The 22778-nt window shown below is 43.0% G+C and overlaps 1 protein-coding gene across 1 annotated transcript; it reads left to right on the forward strand.

Moving 5' to 3' along the window:
• Nucleotides 1-555: 555 nt before the first annotated feature.
• LOC146177061 (epoxide hydrolase 2-like) lies at nucleotides 556-20176 on the forward strand. Its single transcript, XM_084581450.1, has 5 exons — nucleotides 556-596; nucleotides 11152-11264; nucleotides 12396-12573; nucleotides 13442-13578; nucleotides 19752-20176. Exons 1-5 carry the CDS (start codon nucleotides 556-558, stop codon nucleotides 20174-20176), a joined length of 894 nt encoding a protein of 297 aa, XP_084437576.1.
• Nucleotides 20177-22778: the final 2602 nt, after the last annotated feature.

The raw sequence follows: 22778 nt of genomic DNA on the forward strand, positions 1-22778 counted from the left end.
ATTTTGGTTTTGGTTTGAATTTACTCAGGTGTGGGTGCTTGTATGTTTACACATAACCGAAATTTCTTACAATTTTTGTTCATATAATCTGTACCAGTTAGGTAAGGGTTTCCTACTGAATTCAAGCGATATGCTCTCGCTTATTGCAAACGTGGTAATAAAAGCTCTGTTCCTCGATACACTGTTCTTATTCACGTATGTTATAAAAGAACGCGTCGACATGTATTGTTTTTCGTCCCGAAATTTTGGACGCCCGACCTTTGGTCGCAGGTGACATTGTCCCCGGGAGAGTGTGGGTGCCTATTTTCATTTAGCTGAATACGTCATGACTATCAATGTTTATCACTTCACTTTTCTTCCGCTGTATAGAAGAACATGGAGCGAAACAGATTCTAGAAAGCTCAGTTGATTCCCGTTTAAGGCCAGCGAGAGGGAGTGAAATCTAATCCATTCACACTGCTAATTATTGAAATTTGCAGAGAAAAGCGCACACAGTTGCAAAATGATAGAAACTGCCGTGACAATGACACCAGCAGCCTGCTTTCCAGGACCAAAATGTCGTACGGAGAAAAAGCGATGGTGCTCGGCCTTTCACGGTATGGCTTAAATATATGATAAACATTTCAGAAAATCCAGCTGTCACAGAAAGAAAAAGAATAACAATCTTATAAAAAGCAATACAACTCTCACCAACTGCACGCTTGAAATAATACCAACTTTTTAGCTAGCAAGGGGAACAAGACGTAACAAAGTTGTCTATTATCATCGTAGTGCTGTTCAAAATAAGCACAACAGGCGGCATCATCACCTGCTCATTCTTCGCTCATTTTTAGAGACTGCAGTGCACCTAGATAAATTTTGTGAAACGTATATATAAAACTTCCTTAACGCCTGAAGGAAAGAAGCCAACAGTCGGCGAGGCCAAGGAAAGCATTGGGGATTGTACTTTTGCTTTTTTTAATTTTAATTTTTGACTTCTATAATAACATAAATTAGTAATGCAATCTGTTTAGGGGAAATATGATTAAACACAAAGTAGAAGAAAAAACGACGTGCCGATGGTGGGAACCGAACTCACGACCTCCGAATATCACGTCCGGTGCTCTATATCTCACGAACCTACGATCTCCCATATCGCGCTCGAATATCGCGTCCGGATCACCGGACGCGATATTCGGAGGTCGTGGGTTCGCTTCCCACTATCGGCACGTTTTTTTCTTCTACTTTCTGTTTATTCATCTTTCCCCTAAACAGACTGCATTACTAATTTATGTTATTATCGAAGTAAGAATTAAAAAAAAAAGAAAAAGTACCATCCCCAATGCTTTCCTTGGCCTCGCCGACTGTTGGCTTCTTTCCTTCATTTATTGTAACGAGCACCCTCATTTCCCTTCATTTATCTTCTTGTTCCTTCACGCCTGTAACATAGAATTGACGTGTTTCGCCTTTTTTTTCCATCATATATCGTTAAACAGAAAGGGTTAAAAGTGTTTGTTTGGTAAAAAGCGCTCAAAATTAGATATCCACTTTTAGCGGCCTCGTCCCTGTCAAGCCGGGAGGAAATGAGTAGGCCGTTCTCATTGAAGCGCAAGAAATAAGAGGTATAGATAGTGTTTGCTTGCATTGTCGGCTGCTGCGACCAGCTTATCCTTCTCTTTCATTCTACACCAGGCCACAGATAAAAAGGACGGATTTTTATAAGGTGTGCTCTCAGAAGCAGGCCTACATCCTCCGAACGTTGTCGTTATCATTGGGCCGAAGCAGCCTGCAAGAAGCATCGCGCATGGCGAAATATTTTTATAGCGTGAGAACGGACTATCAATGTGCAATGTCTGCTGGCGCGCACAACACACCGCCATCTGTTTGCCATATCTATGTGGCTGCTCAATCCTTAGCACTTACAGGACCTCCGGGAAATATATCTAACACCCGAGCAGTGACACGGTCATTTACATAGAAAACAGCCGAATTATGGGCAAACAGAATTGGAAATAAAGTTTGCAATGCTAGTACGCCGGTTTTCAGGTAGGCCTTATTGATTATAGCTAGAAATCTTTGTTCTCCAGATGTTAGAAGATATTATATATATTATACATTATACATATTCAGGCACAGAATGAATGCTTTTGTATATGAAGGGCACGGTCGACAAGAGCAACGCAAGCTGCAGAGTAAAGCACGCCGTCAAACTAAAAGTAACTGGCCATTATCTTTTATCATCTTTTTGCTTTCTCTAAGAGCTGGATTTCGTGAAATGATTGTGATTAATAGCAGCCATTCTGCGAAACCTCGAGCCCCATCTTTTTTGCTCCATACGACATCTTGGCCAGGGCAAGCAAGTTGCTGGAATCATTGCCACAGCATTTTTATCATTGTGCAACTATGTGCACATTCCTTCTACGAATGCCAATAATTAACAGTGTGAATGAATTAGTTACTGGCGTTACTTTTAGTTTGTAGGCGTGCTTTACTGCTTTATCTGTGAAGTTTGAAGTCCGCCTCCTTCCTAGGGCCTCCCCTTGAAGTCCGACCATTCAGTTCCTAGGCGTCACCACGTGCTTTCGCTTGCTTTTTTTGCTTGTTTTGTTGTTTTCTTCTTGCCCGCGGTGCCGAACAGCGCGCTTTGTGCAAAATGCCACAGTGTTTCTCTACATATTTTTTTTTACTGTTTCTATCACATCTACTCATTGATGATCTAATTTGCCGCGTTTCTTGACGCCACGCCCACTAAATTAAGAGCAAGCGCCCGTTCAAAATGCCATCTGCGAAACATAATGTGCACAGAGGGAGATTTGACTGCATGGAATCGGCCGGGCTGATTTAATCGCAATACAATCACAACTGCTCTGTGAGGCAGGCCATCAATTACTGATCGCTAATCTTGCATGCGGCGATGCGCATTCATCAAGCATTCAATAGGTTTCGGCAGCTGCTACATACCACTGCGTTTACTAGAACCTTCGCATCTGAACCCAACAGAGGCCTTGTCTTTGACTTGAGTGTCGCTCACTGCGCCATTTTAATGTATCAAACTAATTAACCAAGCACTGAAGGCACTTTGACAAACAATTGGGGCTCTTTTCAGCGGCACTACGATCTGAATTGGCTGCATTCGTTCCCCCTCCCCTCTTCCCCCCCCTGCCCCCCGCCCTCCTCGAACGAAAAAAGTGGTAGATTAACATGTGAACCTTGTTACATGCGTTTAGGGACATATCCGAACGTATGCAGTTGCTTTTACACTGCCTTACCCGGGGTCCCATGCGGTATGGTACTGTGTCTCCGAGATAATAACAAAACTAATCAATCACAACGCCCTTCGTAAATTCTCGTGACGTTCCGGCGGCTAGCCATGACATAACGCGAAGAAACTGCAATGAAAATGCGCGGTGAAAAACTAGAGTGAAACATAGCACCAGTGCATACGTCAGAGAGCGTCTGTTAACTGCGGACCACGACGGGCAGCTACGGATGAACAGCGATAGGAGGAACGGTGGCGGAGCAGGGGAAGACAGGATATAGCACTATGTTGACATTATCCATGGTCATAGCATGTGTTTTGCATTAGTCAATCAAAATTTTCTTTTTAAATTGCATGAATGATACGCCAAGTGCTGTATGCAGAGAGAATGCATTGAAAGGCTGGTATCAATTACATGATCATGTGGATTAAAAATATTTTCCTAGACTTTACCTTTAATCCTTCTCTTGGGGCGTATGATTACGTAGCAAAATTGAAAGTGGTCACTACACGCAGTGACTACAGTTTTTATTATTTTCGAATCTCGAATCTATAATGCCGTACGAGATGCAAACTCCGAAAACGTAGTCTACAGTTACTCTTCACAGTCAGACATCAGAGTAAAAGCAAAGAAAATATTCAAATTACTAATTTTTCTCGAATCTCAGCGCTCGGACTCAAAATCAGGTTTATTCTGGAAAAAGAACAATCGAAAAAAAGTTGCAGGACGCAGCCGAGGAACATCATAGACAGACAGCCACCGGTTATACACACTTACGAGTTAAGAAAGGAGTCGAGTGCAAATCCTCCATTGTTCTACCTTGGAGACAATTGTTGATAAATTTTCAATTACTTCATGCGCTACCTCTAATAGCTCATCCTGGGGTCTTGAATAAAACAAGCCCTCAATATCAACTAAAACATCCGGGCCGCGTGCGTGCATGTGTTTCTTTGCCTGCGTCCTGCGCGCCTTTTTTTTAAGAGGTTCAGTTTCATAGGAAACTTGGAACGCGCTCAATATTTTTGTAAATTGGCGTCACCCACCTTTCTGCTACAATACCATTCTATTGGCCAAGGCTTTCAGATAATTGTTTAAACGATTTCAGCCAAATGTTTCACAGAACTTTCAGCAATAACATTTGAGGAGCAAGATTCCTTCATTGCATTGTGATCGTCTTAAACGTTTATTGATATCTATATTCTTCAGAAGACCTGGAAAAATATGGCCATATTTTGCTGAAGATGTTGTTTGTGTTAGATTGCATAAATGTTTAACTTCATGTATGCTTGTACACTTGTATGCTTGAATCTAGCTCAGCAGTGCTGATAGAGGAACTAGAGGGCATGAAATGGGATGTCATAGGGCTTAGTGAGGTTAGGAGGCCGAATGAGGCATATACTGTACTGAAGGATGGGCATGTACAGTGTTATCGAGGCTTACCAGAGAGGCGACAACTAGGAGTAGGTTTCCTTGTCAATAAGTACATGGCGGGCAATATAGATGAATTCTATAGTATTAATGAGAGGGTTGCAGGCATCGCAATTAGGCTTACTAAGCGGTATAAACTGAAGGTTGTACAGGCCTATGCACCTACATGTAGTTATGACGACCAGGCAGTTGAAAGCTTCTATGAAGATGTAGAATCGGCAAAGCGAAAAGTAAAGACGCAGTATACTGTTCTAATGGGCGACTTCAATGCCAAGGTAGGGAAAAAACAGGCAGGAGACAAGGCAGTAGGTGACTATGGCATTGGTTCTAGGAATAGCAGGGGGGAGTTACTAGTTGAGTTTGCAGAGCGCAATAACTTACGAATCATGAATACCTGCTTCAGCAAACGGAAGAACCGGCAATGGACATGGAAAAGTCCTAACGGAGAGACTAAAAATGAAATCGACTTCATAATGTGTTCAACCCCCGCCATTATGCAAGATGTAGAGGTAATCGGGAAAGTGCGATGCAGTGACCACAGGATGGTGAGGTCCCGAATTAGCCTAAATCTGAAGAAAGACGCAACAGATTAGTAAGAAAGAAACCCATCAACGAATTAGCAGTGAAGGGGAGGGAAGAAGAATTCAGGATCTCGCTACAGAATAGGTTTTCAGCTCTAACTGAGGATGGCGACATTACTCTAGAGGCAAGGAACAATAATTTCAGAGATATCATTACTGAGTGCGTGGTAGAAGTAGGCGGTAGGATAGTTAGAGAGGATACCGGCAAGCTGTCTAAGGAGACGAAAGATTTGATTAAGAAACTCCAAAGTATGAAAGCTTCCAATCCAACAAACCAGATCGAATTGGCCGAGATATCAAAGCTAATCAATTAGCGCAAGGTGGCCGATATAAGGAAGTATAACATGGAGAAAATTGAGCATGCTGTAAAGACCGGGGGAAGCCTTAAAGCGGTAAAGAAGAAATTGGGTAGAGGCAAAAACCAGATGTATGCGATAAGGGATAAGGCGGGCAACGTGATCACTAATATGGAAAAGATAGTCAAAGTAGCCGAGGAGTTCTATACAGATCTCTACAGTAGCCAAAGCAGTCAGGACTGTAATGCGATTTGCGGTAGAGAAAAACAGTCAGACGTTCCACCAGTGAGGAAGGACGAGGTCAAGAAAGCGCTAGAAAGTATGAAAAGTGGGAAATCAGCTGGAGAGGATCAGATAACTACAGATTTGCTGAAGGACGGGGGTGATATCGTGCTAGAAAAACTGGCCAACCTGTATACGCAGTGCCTGGTGTCATCGACGGTACCGGAACCATGGAAGAATGCAAACATTATCCTCGTTCACAAGAAAAAGGACTCTAAGGACCTTAAAAATTACAGACGAATCAGCTTACTGTCTGTTACGTATAAGGTATTTACTAAGATAATCGCTAATAGAATCAGGACAACATTAGACTTTAATCAAGCAAAGGATCAAGCAGGGTTTCGGAAACGGTACTCCACTATCGATCATATCCATACCATCAATCAGGTGATAGAAAAATGCTCGGAATATAACCAGCCCTTATACATAGCATTCATTGATTACGAAAAAGCATTTGGCTCAGTTGAAACCTCGGTGGTGATTCAGGCATTGCGGAATCAGGGGGTAGACGAGCCGTACGTGAAAGTGCTGGAATATATATGTAGTGGCTGCACAGCAACCATAGGTCTGCATAAAGAAAGTAACAAAATTCCCGTAAAGAAAGGTGTTAGGCAAGGAGACAGGATATCCCCAGTATTCTTCACAGTTTGCTTAGAGGAAGTATTCAGAGACTTGGAATGGGAGCAGTTAGGGATAAGGGTAGATGCATTTTACGTCACTAATCTGCGATATAATGATGACATTGCCTTGCTAAGTAACTCGGGGGATGAACTGCAAATAATGATTGGTGACCTAGACAGGAAAAGTAGAAAGGTAGGCTTCAAAATCAATATGCAGAAGACTAAGTTAATATTCAACAGCATCGGGAAGGAACAACAGTTCGCGTTAGATAGTGAAGCACTGGATGTAGTAGGTGAATATGTCTACTTAGGACAGCCAGTAACCGCAGATCCGGACCATGAAAAGGAAATAACAAAAAGAATAAGATTGGGATGGAGCCCATCTGGCAAGCACTCGCAGATTATGACTAGCAGCTTACCGGTATCGCTCAAGAGGAAAGTATGCAACAGTTGCACCTTACCTGTACTCACCTATGGGGCTGAAACGTGGACGCTAAGAGGGTTCTACTTAACTTGAGGTCAACGCAGAGGACTATGGAAGGAAAAATGGTAGGGGTAACATTGGGAGACAGGAAGCGTGCTGAGTGGGTCAGAGAAATAACTCAAGTAGCTGTCATTTTAGTGGAAATTAAGAAGACGAAATTGGCATGGGCAGGACATTTAGTGCGAAGAGAAGATAACCGATGGTCGCTTAGGGTAACAAACTGGTTTTCAAGGGAAGGAAAGCGTTGCAGGGGATGGCTGAAAGTTAGGTGGGCGCATGAGGTTAAGAGGTTCGCGGGGGTCAAGGGGACACAGCTAGCACAGAAGCGGGTTAATTGCATAAATATGGGGGAGGCATTCGCCCTGCAGTGAATATAGTCAGGCTGATGATGGTGATGATGAAATTGTTACGGTATTTTATATTTATTTCGGAACCCTTTCAGCTTATTTACCTTTCTTTGTACTTTGAGTGTAGTTCAGCTCCTCTTTATAGCCTTCTCAACTCTCGGGAATAATAATATGGTGCCTAATAGCACAGTCACCTATTAGCAGATTCACAAGTAATTTGTGTGGCAAAGTGTGTGATCGTTATTGGAAGCAACTATCTGGCTATACGAATAGCTCGAAGATTGCATGTAATATGAGATATCTCCGTTAAGAATAGATTGTGCGGTAGCGTACGCATGACTTCTTCTCATATCTACGCTATCATGCTTTTTTTTCTTTTTGTGCTCATTGATAGTTACTGTTGGCCTTGCGTACATTTACTCTGAAAACTTCTCTTAAATGCCCTTTAGCGTGTCTTCACTGCCTTGCATATGTATGTATGTATGTATGTATGTATGTATGTATGTATGTATGTATGTATGTATGTATGTATGTATGTATGTATGTATGTATGTATGTATGTATGTATGTATGTATGTATGTATGTATGTATGTATGTATGTATGTATGTATGTATGTATGTATGTATGTATGTATGTATGTACGTATGCATGTATGTATGCATGTATGTATGTATGTATGTATGTATGTATGTATGTATGTATGTATGTATGTATGTATGTATGTATGTATGTATGTATGTATGTATGTATGTATGTATGTATGTATGTATGTATGTATGTATGTATGTATGTGCGTGTGCATGTATGTATGTATGTATGTATGTGTGTGTGGGCTGAAGCTAGATTCGGCTAATGAGCCAATATTTTTCACTTCCTGCATTTTATTTAAATAAGTGATTGATTGATTGATTCATTATTTCATTGAATTCGTTTCACCTAAAGGTCGCCGTTGCCGCATGCGGTGGACAGTAACAATCATGACTGGTCAACATGTTATGTCGTTAGAACCGCATGGGCTCGCGCTATACCATCAAACAGCAGCAAGTCTAAATAATGCTAACGAAGTGGGATAGTCTTCAATATAATTCAAAATTTGCAGAGACGTTCTTCTAAAGAGGGCATTTCTTCGTGTACCCTTAATAAATTCAATCAATTCATAAGCAGTCTGTTCTAATAGGCATCTGTGTTATGAATGCCTATGTCCTGATTGGTGACTTTATTTTCAATGTGGCAATACCAAGTTCTAAAACACTACAGTTGCTTGACGTTTTTGAATATTTCCACTGTGCGAACGTTATTCATTTACCAACGCGAATACCGCAGCGAAGTGAATCGTTGATCGAGTTATGAGTAAACAGCCATCCTCAAAATACTGTCTTGGCTGGCATTCTGACGTTTGACTTGAGTGATCCCCTGCCGCGCTTTTGTTTTTTCCCACGCGTACAAAAGGTTATCAAGTACAGCCATGTTCCTCCCGCTGTCGTAACACAGGTTGCGTGTTGTAGGCCTGGTTAGTTGTCGGGGCAGGAACCAGGACGAGGCGCTGGAAACCGGACTTTGATGTGAGACTGGAAAACATTTATGTACAATATTTACATTATAGCGTTTTTCGTGGGAAACTGAATATAGCAACAGCCTCAGTTTTACCGACTCCGATATAGTGACTACGTTTTTCTGACTCCTTCCGACACAGACTTGTCGTCAGTTTTTATAGGGCTGTTTCCCTCTTTCCCAGATAGGAGGCCCGTTGATGATGGAATGTCTTTGTCCTCACTATCCCGCACTCTCATATACACGCACCAACATTGCTTGCCCTGGTTGACTCGTCCCTCTTACAGGTTCTGGCTTGATGATGAGGAGGTGGCCGTCTAGACGGCGTACAAGGCGTCAACCGCTCGTCTTCACGCAGGATTGTACGTGGGCTGAGACATCGGTCCCTTCGTCCCCGGGGTGCACTCAGCGAGACCACTTGCCGAAAACTGTCCGCGTGGCTCATCACAGGAAGAAAGGAAAAATTGTACGCCCGCTCTGTGTAGCCAGGCTTGACACTTGAAGGGACCGGAATTAGGTAATATCCCCTCCTTTGTTCGGGTCGTCGAAGTATGGGCGGGGATCCCTGATAAATGGCCCCGCGTGAGGAACAATACCCTTCGGCCGGCCGGTTCCAGGTGCAGTGGAATCTCACCGGCGCCGCTGTTGGGAGCTGATAGCCAGACAATGATTCCCCCCCTTTGGATGGGAGGGGTCATTGGCACCCGTTTCACTTCTCCAGTTTATCCTTGCCTGTCATTCTACACTAGGCCACAGACAAGGACGGATTTCTATAAGGTGTGCTTTCAGGAAAAGCAGCCCTATATCCTCCAAACTTTGGCCTGCATGCTCCATTGGGCTGAAGGAGCATGCAAGGAGGATCCTGCATGGCGAAATTGCTTTTATAGTGTGATAAGGAACTATGACTGTACAACGTCTCCTGTCCGCGCGCAATACACCACCATCGGTCTGCCATATCTAAAGTGGCTTCTCATTCCTTAGTACATAGAGGACCTGCTGGATAATTATATATAACCCGAGCAACGATATGGTCATTCACATAGAAAAAGACGAATTCTGGGCAAAAAGAACTGCAAATAAAGTGTGTATGCTAGTAAGCCGGTTTTCAGCTAGGCCTTGTTGACTTTGGCTAGAAATCTTTGTTGCCCAGATCTTAGAAGATATTACGCATATTATACACTATACATATTCAGGTGCAGAATGAACGCTTTTGTATATGAAGGGCACCTTCAACAAGAGCAACGCAGGGTGCAGAATAAAGCACTCCGTCAAACTAAAAGTAACTGATCCTTATCTTTTATTATCGTTTCTCTTTCTCTAAACTGAATCTCGTGAAATGCTTATCATATATAGCAGCGATTGTGCGAAAAATCGGGCGCCATTGTTTTTCCTCCATACGACATCTTGGCCCGGGCAAGCAGGTTGCTGGTCTCATTGTCACAGAGATTTATCATTTGGCAACTATGTGCACTGTCCTTCTGCAAATGCCAATAATTAACAGTGTGAATGGAATAGTTACTGGTGTTACTTTTAGTTTGTCGGAGTGATTTGCTGCTTTATCTGTGAAATTTGAAGTAGACCTCCTTACTAGCGCCTTCCGTTGAAGACCGACCATTCCATTGCCTAAGCATCGCCACGTGCTTTCGCTTTCTTTTTTGCTTGTTTTGTTGCTTACGTCTTACCCGCGGTGCCAGACAGCGCGCTTTATGCTAAATACACACTATTTCACTATATTGTGGTTCTTTGTTACCATTTATATGACATCTACTCGTTCATGATGTAAATTGCCGCGTTTTTGACGCCACACACACTAAACTAAGAGCAAGCGGCCGTCCAAAATGCCATCTGCGAAACGTAATGAGCACAGAAGTAGATTTGGCTGCATGAAATCGGCCGGGCCGATTTTAACGCTATAAAATGACAACTTCTCTGTGAGGCAGGCCAGCAATTACTCATCGCTAATATTGCACGCCGCGCTGCGCATTAATCAAGCATTCATTAGATTTTGGCAGCTGCTACATTACGCATGTCCCCGCTGCGTTTATTTGTAACTGTCGCATCCGAACCCAATAGAGGCCTTGTCTTTGACTCAAGTGTCGGTCACTGCGCCGTTCGAATGTATCGAACTAATTAACAAAGCATTGAAAGCACTTTGACAAACAATTGGGGCGCTTATACGTGGAACATCAATCTGAATATAGGTCGCATTCGTGCCCCTCCCTATTCCCCCCCCCCCTCTGCCCCTCGCCCTTCTCGAATGAAAAAGGTGCTAGATTAACATGCGAAAACATACGTTTAGTGATACATCCGAACATACGCAGTTTCTTTTACACTGGATTTCCCGGGGTCCCGCGCACAACAAGACCCAACGATACCGCCGAATATCTTATCTTGAAACTTATTAGAGATATGAAAGGGCTGCTGGAAGAACTTAGTAAGTGTTTGTTATTATATGTTTGTTATAAAAATGTGAACGGACAATGAAAAACAAAAGACAAGAAAAATATTCGAAGCCCTAGCGGCCACTTGTGTAGTATGACAATTCTTGAGCGCAAAGTGAATTGGTGTTGCGCAGATATTCTGAAGCTGCTAATTTAAATAATGATAGAACTCGGAATGAAATAATTAAATTGATGGCCTTACTTCATCCACTAAGGTGTTCTTTTTATTGGTGGGCAAATTACCTTACCATCCGACATATTCTGCATTTTCTTTTTCTGCCTTCAACACGCGCCAACATTAACGAGCTCATAGGAACGGATAGAAACCTGATATGATGCCAGTGTCAAATACAAAATACTTTCGTGCCAAATAACGCAAAAATAGGACCTGCAATCAGTCCAGTGAATATATGACCTACATATGCCTTCTAACATTATATAAGGCCGTAGCGAAAAGTTCATTTTTCGATAAAATAATTATGAAACAGCAATATGACGAAAACCTATAACATTGCCTGAGCATATCTACTTCTGATAATCTAACCAACAATATATAATTTGATGAAGTACCATTAAGTCCAATCTTGCTCAATATCAACTAATTTGCAGTATTTAATGTGAAACAGTGCTTAAATTTGAGGGCAGATTCGTTTTTTCAATACAATCATTATCACTCCCAAGCACAAATTTGATTTTGTGATGTTAGCGTTCTAGATTAAATCTCGCTCCCATATTTGGTCATTTTGGAGGGGCTGAATGGGTAGGACCCTCGACTGCTGATCGAGCATGCTGATTCAGCCTCGATCACGCTGGCCCCCTTTCTACAGAGGGAGAATGCAAAGTGCTGTTGTACTGCTCGTTGTGAGCACAGGCTAAGGAAACCCAAGCGATCCCAATTATTTCCGTCCTCCTCTATGGCGTTCCTGAAATCCCATGTCTGTGTAAACTTAATATTCCACACTGCGGCACTAATTCATTACAAACTAAAATATGTTTATTTCAAGAAATATCAATGAAATGTATTTCAAGGAAACAAATAAAGTCCCCGCTGAAAAGACGTTACCCTGTGTGACAGTGGTAATTTTCGAATCAACAAGGACATTTCACCCCTTCTCACACTACAGACCCTAAACACGAAAGAAAGGTAGTCCTCGTTGGTCACGACTGGGGAGGCATGATCAGCTTATGCTTCGCCACCTTGAACGAGACGATGATTGACAAGATGGTTATTATCAACGGCGTGCACCCGAAGGCTTTTCTCAAGCAACTGTATCGCAGCGTGAGACAAATGCGAATGTCCTGGTGAGCCCGGCCGGTTCTTTTTATTGAGCCCTATACAAATTAGCCTTCTTTGCTTTTCACTTTTAGTTTTGCCCAAACTTATGACATGTGCGCTCATCAGTGTGATGCTGTATCGGAATTGAATACACCGTAGAGTGCATATTATTTTCCGTTTGCCTCTTTTAATGAATAGAAATAAACACAATGTGAAGTCGGGAGAAAAGATGGGATTTTGCTGCCTAGAATAAAAATGGTAGAGTTGTCCTGTAACTAATAATGAGCCTTCTTTAAGCGTGGAAGAGGACGAAAAATAATGGTTTTAAAAAGGCACTAATGATCTGGACAGGTTTGGGATAAAACGTTTCATGCAGGGCATATCAACTTTAGCTCGGGAATTTGTACTTTGTTTTACCTTTGCTTTCGATAGCATCAGCAAATACTTGAAGCTGGATATATCGTCAACGCATATGTATAGAAGACGTCAATAAGTTTAAAACATACGATGCAAAACTGCTTAGATGCCTTCCAGTTGTATTGTGAGGAGTTTTTAATGACTTCCTCGTCGTCAAGTACACCTCTATAAACGCGCTCCCAGCAGAGTATATGAAATGCTGGATACAGAATATTTATGAAATGTTTTAAATTTGATAGTTATTAGCTTCCGGAGGAAACCTTCGGAACAACGTATCATTAAATCTAGCAAGAGGTTAGTTTGGGGAAGCACCGTCGACGCTTTTAGGCGGAGTGTCAGAAGCGTAGTTTGTTCCAAAAAATTCAAAGAAGTTGCTACCTGCCAGCTATTCCAACAAGCCTGGAAATATAAGAAGTGCTTCTCGGATGCTAAGCCAATACCTTATAGTCATAACATAAAAGATTGTCAACTATGCAGGTTCATGATCCCGTTCCGGCGTCCAGTTGTTCCCGAGCAATACCTCATCATGAGAGACTTGAAATGTTTCGATAAAAAGCACAAAGGATTTACAGAGAGCGAGGAATATGCCCACAAGTACGTGTACGCGCAGCCAGGTACGTATGTGTCGTGTTATGATCTACATAAAAAATCCCACATAGTATTACATATTATGAGGTGTCGCAGAGAAAAACCACTCTGCGTTATGTTGTCGTGAATACTACTTTCGTACTTCACAGTTTATATTTTATAAATACACTAGTGCGTTCCCTTTCCTGAAAGCAAATGCGGCTACTGCAAAAAAAGAAAAAAATATTTATCAAGCTCGCATCACATCTAGCACGACTTCTACGCTCCTGCGTATCTTTTCTGTGCCCTCGTCTGGTCTCTTGCGAAAATTGTTTTCTCAAATTTAACGCTCTAGACAACAATTTGCAGAGTTAAGATGCTTTTTCTTGGGGGGTTTAAGGTCACAAAGCGACATCGGCGAAGAGGGACGGCTTAGTCGAAGGCTGTGGTAACTTCGACAGGAGTTTGTTTTAAAGTGTGCTAGCATCGCTCAGCAAAGGGCTACCTTGCATTTAGCCTTGTTTCTAAAGCTTTGACATGACGGATATCGAAATCGCGCATCAGCTGTCAAGGGCCTAACTACTGCGACACTGCGACAAGGCAGTTATGCTTCTCCCTCCTTATGGTTCATTCGCAAATTAGTACGCTTTTCGCAAATGTTCTCTATTAAGTAAAGTACTCGATTGCCCATCTAACAGTGTTTTCCAGAGAATGACTTAACTATGAAGATAAAATGAAGCTTCGACAATACATTGCCGCTAATATCTTTCAGCTTTGATGCGGTGATGCTGAATCACCAGAAGGTTGTTCCTCTACCGATAAACACTTTGTAGGCGCTTGAACCTGTAAAAATCTTAAACCAGATAAACTGCTCACATTTCCCCTTGAACGTGCGAGTCTTCCTCTAAAAGCAGCCAAATTTGTGCCTTCTGATTATGACCTGTAATGTAATCGGTAAAACCATGCAGGGCATTGTTTATCGTAAAATGCTTTTATTAATAATGACGTAGCTCAAAACACGTTTTATGTTTCTTTCTCGGCTGAATTCGTGTCATATTATCAGAGGCTTGATTTCAAAAGCTGCACCATAAGCGACCAATGCCTTGTGGATACATGGTTTTGTGATCAACGAAAAGAAAGGTTTAATGACCAAATATCTCGTTGATGCGTTGCATTTGATGCGTTTGATATCTCGTTGATGCGTTGATGTTTGTACTTTAAGTACCTACGTGTAGTCCTATTTCTTGCCCAAGAGGAAAAGACCGTAGGCAGGTTGGTTACACCCTCCCTAACGCTTCCGGTCGGGTGTAAGGCCGGACAGGTGAACGGTAGTTTTTTTTCCACACCAACTTGAATTGGAATAGTGGAACATCGTTTGGAATTAAATATCCTCGGTGCTGCTAAAAACAGAGCGGATTATAAATTGAGTAATCATTGAACCAAAACGAATACGGGTCGAACATTTCAGCAAACTTTTACACCTTTGCTCGTCTAGGTACGAAACAAGTAATCGTATTTACACTGAACCTTCCGTGACAGCACTGCGGTCCAGCGTTATATGCAAGTCATTGCTTTAGAAAGTACCGATATCCTGAAATTTTCCGCCAGTGTACCGGCCCTCGCCCTTCATCCTTACCTGCCTCTAATTGGCGCTTTCCTGAGCGATGATTGGGCACTTGGGCTGATTCCGCCGAAACGTACCTCGTCTCCGGCTTCGTACCTTTTTTTTTTTTTTAATTTTCAATGCGACGCATTTATCAGCAGGCTGGCAGCCTCCTGCTGTTGCTGTGCGACTGACTGTCTGCCGTACGAACAGGGCTAACCTATAAAACTTGCCAAGTGCAGTCTATGCACAAAGCAGGCTATTCACTCGCCGGCGCACCTTCCTACACAATGTGTCCTGTGCAGCGCGTGAGGAGAAAATCGGGACCGCGGAGGAGATAGTCAAAACCTCGGAATTAGTGCTATAACTTCTGTAGGTAAAGCAGCAGCAGTGAATTGAGGTATAGCGAACCTGCGCTGCCCAGATGACGCGCTGAAAATAAGACACCCAGCGCCGCCTCGTTTCAAAATGAGCAAGCGTATAGTAGGACGGAGCACGTCGCTCGTCGTACCATGGCGGCGCCCATTGGCGGATTTAGAGCTTTCTATTTCGTGCGTAATGCTTTTATCGCAGGTATAATGTTCTGAAGAACTTGCAGTTTCCTTTTTAACGGCTTGAAGGCGCCACATGACCTCCTCAGCTGCATGCCATCTTGGCAACGAGCCATGCCGCTGCTGCATCACGCAAGCTATAAAGTCGCTATGCGTAGGTTTGGAACGGTTATGAGTTCAGTATTTCTTTTTTTTTCTTGCTATTGGGCACTGGGAAAGTACAACGTATCTGCATGGTGAATTACGGGCACACTTTCTGGCCAATATTATTCTCCTGCTATGAAGCATCGCTAGTAGAGGGTGAATATACCACAGCAAAATGAAACGACCTCACTGCTATAATAGCATTCAGTAGGATTTGGCAATACTGCGCGTGTTAAGAGCATTGAACGCATGCAGTACTCACTTACTGCCCATTTGAAGAACACTAATGATTCAACTAGCTTCGTGATAAGAAAATTTATCGATTAAATTGGTGCCTCGTGTGTCGCGAAATATAATGCACTGTTGTTAGGGCGATGCCGTTGAACGCATCTGTAGAGAAACAAGGGCCTGCAGTCGCGTTTCGGCACTTGCCTATTTATGTAAACAAACGACAAGCAACTGATGGGTTTATTTGTCTTTTGTTTATCCTTCGAAGCGAATAACACCGAGATCCGCTCCGAAGCATACATCTAAAAGGCACGCACTGTTAGCATTGTAAAAAGTTGAGTGGCTGCATTTGTCCTGTTCATAAACGTTAGGCGGAAATTATCGGTGCCCTATAATGTGAGAGCGTGGGGGAGAGTTATACTTTAAATCTCTTTTGTCTACACCCGCGCTCTCTATCTTAAGAGCCAATAATGAACTACATTGAAGGATCGGGTTATTATCGGTGATGGTTAATGCAAAAACAAAATCAGTACGACCTTTAAACAACAAAGTTGATATGCTTTGTTCCTTGCACAGAATCCAAATTGTAGCAGGCACCATCTAACGGTGGGATGTGTGTGGTTACACACTGACATATCCCCCACCCCCCTTCCTCTTTTTACCCGCCCCGTACGCCGACAGCGACTGGAAATCGGCGTATCTATACTATTTCCTGCCAAAATAAACGACTCGAGCCATCATGGTTAGTTATTAGCATGCGTGCCTTACAACAATCATTCATAGTGAGGCAGCTAGATCGTAAAGCGCGATATTTACAATAGACAAGTTCTCGATTGAATATGAAGGATATCTACCTATTAATTCGTAGGTGCAGTAAAACAAATATTGCATGAATATTTTCAGCTGTACTGCAGTCAACAAACTAAGTCATCCAATTTAAAAACAAAAAGCGCTTTCTCTGACGGAATACGTCTTTTATTCGAAGCAAACAACGAAGGAATGACTTCTCTAATTGTGGAGCTTCTTTTAATCAAAGCTCCTTACTGCGCATTGAAAAATTGTTGAACTGTCACTAGGTGAGTTGCGATAGTTTAATGCAGGAAGGAGTGTGAAAGCCTGCCGGTTAAGGCATTACGCGACTCTGTAATTCCGACGAAATACTGCGTGTTCGGATAGGTTGCAAATTCTCTCGGTTTGTCATCTAGATGATCGCAATATGCATATCGGGATGCCACTTACGTTCGCCCTTTGTTGACTTTAAGTTGTCCATCTTGCAATAGCCCCACTCACGCCAACTTCTAAAAGGTGACCTTCACAAAACATTCTCATCAGGTTGCGCCATTGATAAACGCGAATGAACAGAGCTTTATATGTACAGGTGGCGACATAATTAAACGGAGCACGCTTTTCCGTTCAAATTAAAATCACGCCTTCCACACTGGAGATAAGAAAACAATACTTGTCCTAGTGAAAAGGCACTGCGTCTAGTACCGGATCGCACATACCACGACTGCCAATTTCAATTATGCAACGCATGAAAAATAATAGGAGAAAAAAGCGCGCTCCGTTTACTTTTGTCCGCAGGGGTACAGTATAAGGCAGAAGCCACGTTATGAAGTGCAATGAGCAGCGCTCAAACGAGAAGCTCAACAATCCCCCGTACTCATCCAGCCTCCTGAATCGAGCTGAATTTACCGCCGCTGTGTTTTGTACAGCTGAAGGTGGAATACAGTGCAGAGAAATCTTTTTATCGTAACCGAGCGCTTCTAAACGCAGCAGCATGCCTTTGGTTTCGCGACAAATTAACGCTCTGCAGCGTCTCCAGCCGCGGAAGTCTAGGCCGTCCTACCAAGGTAGTGCCGCGACGGCCACTAGACGGCGCTGGCGGTGCGCGGAAAAAGAGTAAAATATTATATGAGGAACGCCTGAGGAAATTGGTCAGTAACAGATGGGCAGCTAAAGTATTTAAATACCTGTGCCTAAAAGGCGTTGACTCACAATGGAGGAAAAGAACTAGGAAACTAACTCGTAAGTATGTTAGTAACAAGGACGGAGAAATAAAGAGCATTAAGCAACAGGCGAAAAACACAGAAGATAAATATTGGATAAATTCGATGGAAAAGAAACAGAGTGTGGAATTATACCGAAAGTGGAAAATGCAGATCAGGAAGGAAGATTTCTTTGATAACTCAAGAGGCAGTGCCCTACTTTCTGAAGCCAGATCAGTGTGCCTTAGAACACGCAGCTACAAAAAGAAATTTAACAATGGAGATGACGTATGTGCTGTATGTGGAAACTCCAGTGAAACAATTCACCATATTATACTCGAATGTAATGGTATCCATCCGGAAGTTGGTGCAGGCGCAATCACTGTTCCTGAAGCTCTGGGGTTTAGAGATAACAGTGGCCGGGTGAATAAACCGGCGGTGGAAGCTAGCAAAAAACGACTGGAAGATTGGTGGCTTAAAAGCAGAGATGTGACATAATGTTAGTAATGTTGGAACAAAATTTAATAAATAGAATGATGGTTTAGTTAACCATTCTAAATCAATAATTAAGATATAGGGAGAAAAATGAGCATGATAGCTACTGCTACCACCCATTTCAAAGGGGATGCTCCTATATTCCATCCATCCATCCGTCCATCCATCCATCCATCCATCCATCCATCCATCCATCCATCCATCCATCCATCCGTCCATCCGTCCATCCATCCATCCATCCATCCATCCATCCATCCATCCGTCCGTCCGTCCGTCCGTCCGTCCGTCCGTCCGTCCATCCATCCATCCATCTATCCATCCATCCATCCATCCATCCATCCATCCATCCATCCATCCATCCATCCATCCATCCATCCATCCATCCATCCATCCATCCATCCATCCATCCATCCATCCATCCATCCATCCAGCCATCCATCCATCCATCCATCCATCCATCCAACCTCCAGCGCAGGTTACCTATACTCAATCTACAATAAAGAGTGAAATCAAGATGGCCATATAGTAACGCAACCTCCATCAACTTCGGTGCATACAAAAATATAGCACGCTGTTGATGAATAAAACTAAACAAACTGAATCTACGTGCACCTCACCACATGAGGCAGTAGACGACTACGTTTCAGGCATGGCTTCCCAAAACGGCCATATAAGCAAGCTTTTCGGTAGTTGGACGACTTCATATATGTTCATACTGAGGAAAACGAACAGCGCATAAAACACTGAGAACCAGAAAGACGAAGCACAGAGTATGAGTGTTGAACTCGCAACTGAGGGATTCATAAATCCTGAGGTATACATATATAGCAATGCATCAGGAATGCTTATATACCCCAGGTTTTATGAATGTGCCTTAATTGTGAGTTGAGCGGTAGAGCGGTTATCTAGCTAAACCATTCATCACTACCATACTCTTCACGACCGGGTGGTACGCGTTGCCGGTTCAAGTCCTGTTTACAACAGTAGTCGCAGAAAAACACGGCTCGTTTTGTTTGAACTTCGTCTCATTTACTCCTAATGTTCATAAGATATTCCATTCGTTTTGAATCCTTTTAAACATACACTGGTGGTTCTTTCATATAATCGAAATGGACTTTATTTGATTCGTGATTTAAGAACTCCCGCATTTTTACACACCCATTGAAGTAGGTAATCGCTTGGTAACTGATTAGAATCTTCTTTAATTTTAGGTGCTCTCACAGGTGCGGTCAACTACTTCCGTGCGGCTAACAACGACAGCGACCACTTCGAAAAGCTGCCTTATCGTAGGATCAAAGTACCCACACTAATACTTTGGGGAGAGAGGGACGCGTTTTACACGCGACGCGTGGCCAAGTACAACCGGGATTGGCTTATTGGTTCACAGCTCATTTACTACGAAAAAGCAGGACACTATCTGCCCAGGGAGTGCTCTAGTCATGTAAACGATCGCATAAAAGAATTCGTAAACAATGGGACAGTTTTCGTCAACCTAGAGCGCAAGAGATGGCGGTGGCAAAAGCGCTATGATGACCCTTGCAGGGAATCCAAGGAGCCGGCTCAAGCTTCCCCGTACAGCAGCCTTCCTTTGATTCCTTCAGACGCGAAAGACCTGCCTAAAAATATGAGGGAATAAAGAAAGCCTGCGGCTTTCTCAGACACAGCCGTCATTCCAATGTGCCCTGCCTAACCAATGTAGTACTCTCCGATAAAAGAGATGCATAAAAATGTAAATAAATTGTAAATAAACGTCGTATATCCAGTTTTTGCTGTTTATGTATTTATTTTGAAAGGATGATACTGAAACAGAAAATATTTCTCTAAGGTAGGACATGTGTGTCACGTTAGAACCGGTCAGGTACTGTGAATAGACAACAAATGTTGCTGACCCCGACGACCATGTCGACGACAGTGTAGACTGTGGTGTCCGCATAACTGTAAGCGCAGCTGCAGTCTGATGTGTGATCTGCGCAGTATGCAACTATAACGAAGCGGCAGCCTCATGACCACACTGCCGCAGAAGTGGGAAGAGGAAGTGGATCGAAAGCAGTTCAGTATAAAGAACCGTGAGCTTGAACAAGTTCGAGAAAAGGACTCCGAAGCATCAGACCGAGAGAATAGCATGCGATAAAATCCTCAGACGTTTTAAACAGATATAATAAAAAAATAATTCAAATTGTTATGCATATGAGATGATTGCTGCATGACATAATGGTCCAGAAATTTTTTCCTAATGTCTAAAAATGCGATCTGCTATCTATTTACCTCAATTTCTGTTTCGTGTAGTAGTCTAGTCATGCATAAATTACATTTTTGTACTTAACAGGACCTGACACTGTGTCTTTGGAGGTTTAAGAACATAACCATGGAAAGATTCCTTTGTAGAACACATGCTTGAAAACAAATGATTTCAGTTAGAAACAAAAGCCAACATTAATTTTATGCTTCAGCCAGCAGTAGAAAACAATCGGCAAACGCTGAAAAAAAAAAGTCAAATATCGCCTCCACTAACATCGGCAATCTTCACAGCGACGCATTAACAGCGGCAACTCATATCCCGGAAACACTTTTGAAAACGACCGTTAGGTGGCTTTCAGTGGTGCCCCTATAGGCGGTGCACGGGGTGTACAGAGAAGCTCTTTAGTCACCCCTGAAGTGCGAATGGTTCCGAAAGGTACACGACGAGGAATCTATTAAAGTATAAAGATTTATAGCTGATAGAGTATCCTAAGTTGGCCGCTATAATACAAATCTATGTTTTGAGGCAGTTTTGTGAAATTGTGGAAGGTTTTCGTCGGTGCCGTGTAGCGATTTGGTTTGCTCATGCGCTTTCTTTTCAGACTTCCCCTTAAATGAATGCAAAGTTGGACGCTTTACCAAAGGTTCATCCTGACGATAAAAGATGATACAAACTCCAGCCTTAAAGGGAGCTGCTTTAGAGCTTAAACTATACTGCATTCACCTGCGAGATTCACATTTTCCGCTGCTTTTCCTGAACCTAGTAATTCATGCATTTTACAGATGACGCACTGTACTCGTGCGCTGGACTTTGTTTCATCTCGCTCTGTGCAGCAAAAGTTATCAGCCTTAATCTCTCGTTGCGCGCAGGAATCCCAAGCATCCTTGGCCGACCATTTACGTGTGGCCGACGTTCGGAAAATGGTCGGGAGCCTACTTAGTCGGCTAGTAAACCACGGCAAGCGGTCGGCCCGGAGGTAGCCGCTAGCCATTTCGGCAAGTAGTTCGCAGCGGGCTTTGGCCCGACTTTTTGGCCGGACTAAATGCCGGGCACGGCGCCAGGTTAATGGCAAGAGTGCGGCAATGCGTCGGCCCGACTGTTGAGGCGGTACATTGAAAAAAGGTTATGAAGAGCATGACTGCTACTTTTTTTTTTTAAATTTGCCTGTTACTCGGCTTTGGTTTTTCGCGATGTTATGTAATTTGCGCTTAGTATGGAACAAAATGATACATGCTATTTATTCTAAATGTTTCGTTACATTAATTAATGCTATTGTTTGTTTAACTTGTCGCTCACATTTTTAGTGAACCTTACAGCTGTTAGTAAAATTATTTACCGAGTTCTGATAAACAGCACGCCACAAGGTGACCGCGATTTCATGTGTAGATCATGTCATTATACATTATACTGTTTGCTTATTACGAAGCGCAGCTGTAGGTGATGTAACATCAGTTATATTTTTAGCGCACAAGCTCCCGTACACCCCATTTAGCCCGTATCACTCACTGAAATTCGCTATATGGCAGCTGGGCACTTGAGTAGACGCAACTTCGCATTGTAAGGGAGGAGAAGGCTATTGTGTAAAATAAAAGAAGCGGACAGAAGAGAAAAAGCACACGGGGGGCAGAAATTATGCGTAGGGCACTGGCAAGCCTTGGCCGCGGCGAACGCTCCAGCAGGCAAGCAGAGACAAATTCTAAAAACACTACTTCGCAGCAGGAGAAGAGAAATGCGTACACGGAGGGAGACTCGGACGAAACAAAACCGACCTCACGCTCAGACGTTTCGAAGGAAGGGCGGAAAAGAGGGGGAAAATGGGAAGGGCGGGGCAACTGTGTCACCCCCGCAGCTCGAAAGTTGGTGGCGAGCGTTCCTGACTGGGCGAGAGAAGAAATGTATACACGCCGACTTTGAAGAGAGCATGCAGTTTTGTGGTATTTGTATACTATTTTTGAAGGAGCTCTTTTCGAACAAAGTTGTCTTACGATCAAATACATGA

This window comes from Amblyomma maculatum, chromosome 10 (assembly GCF_055883805.1).
Source record: "Amblyomma maculatum isolate TAMU_Amacu chromosome 10, ASM5588380v1, whole genome shotgun sequence".
Taxonomy (NCBI): Eukaryota; Metazoa; Arthropoda; class Arachnida; order Ixodida; family Ixodidae; genus Amblyomma; species Amblyomma maculatum.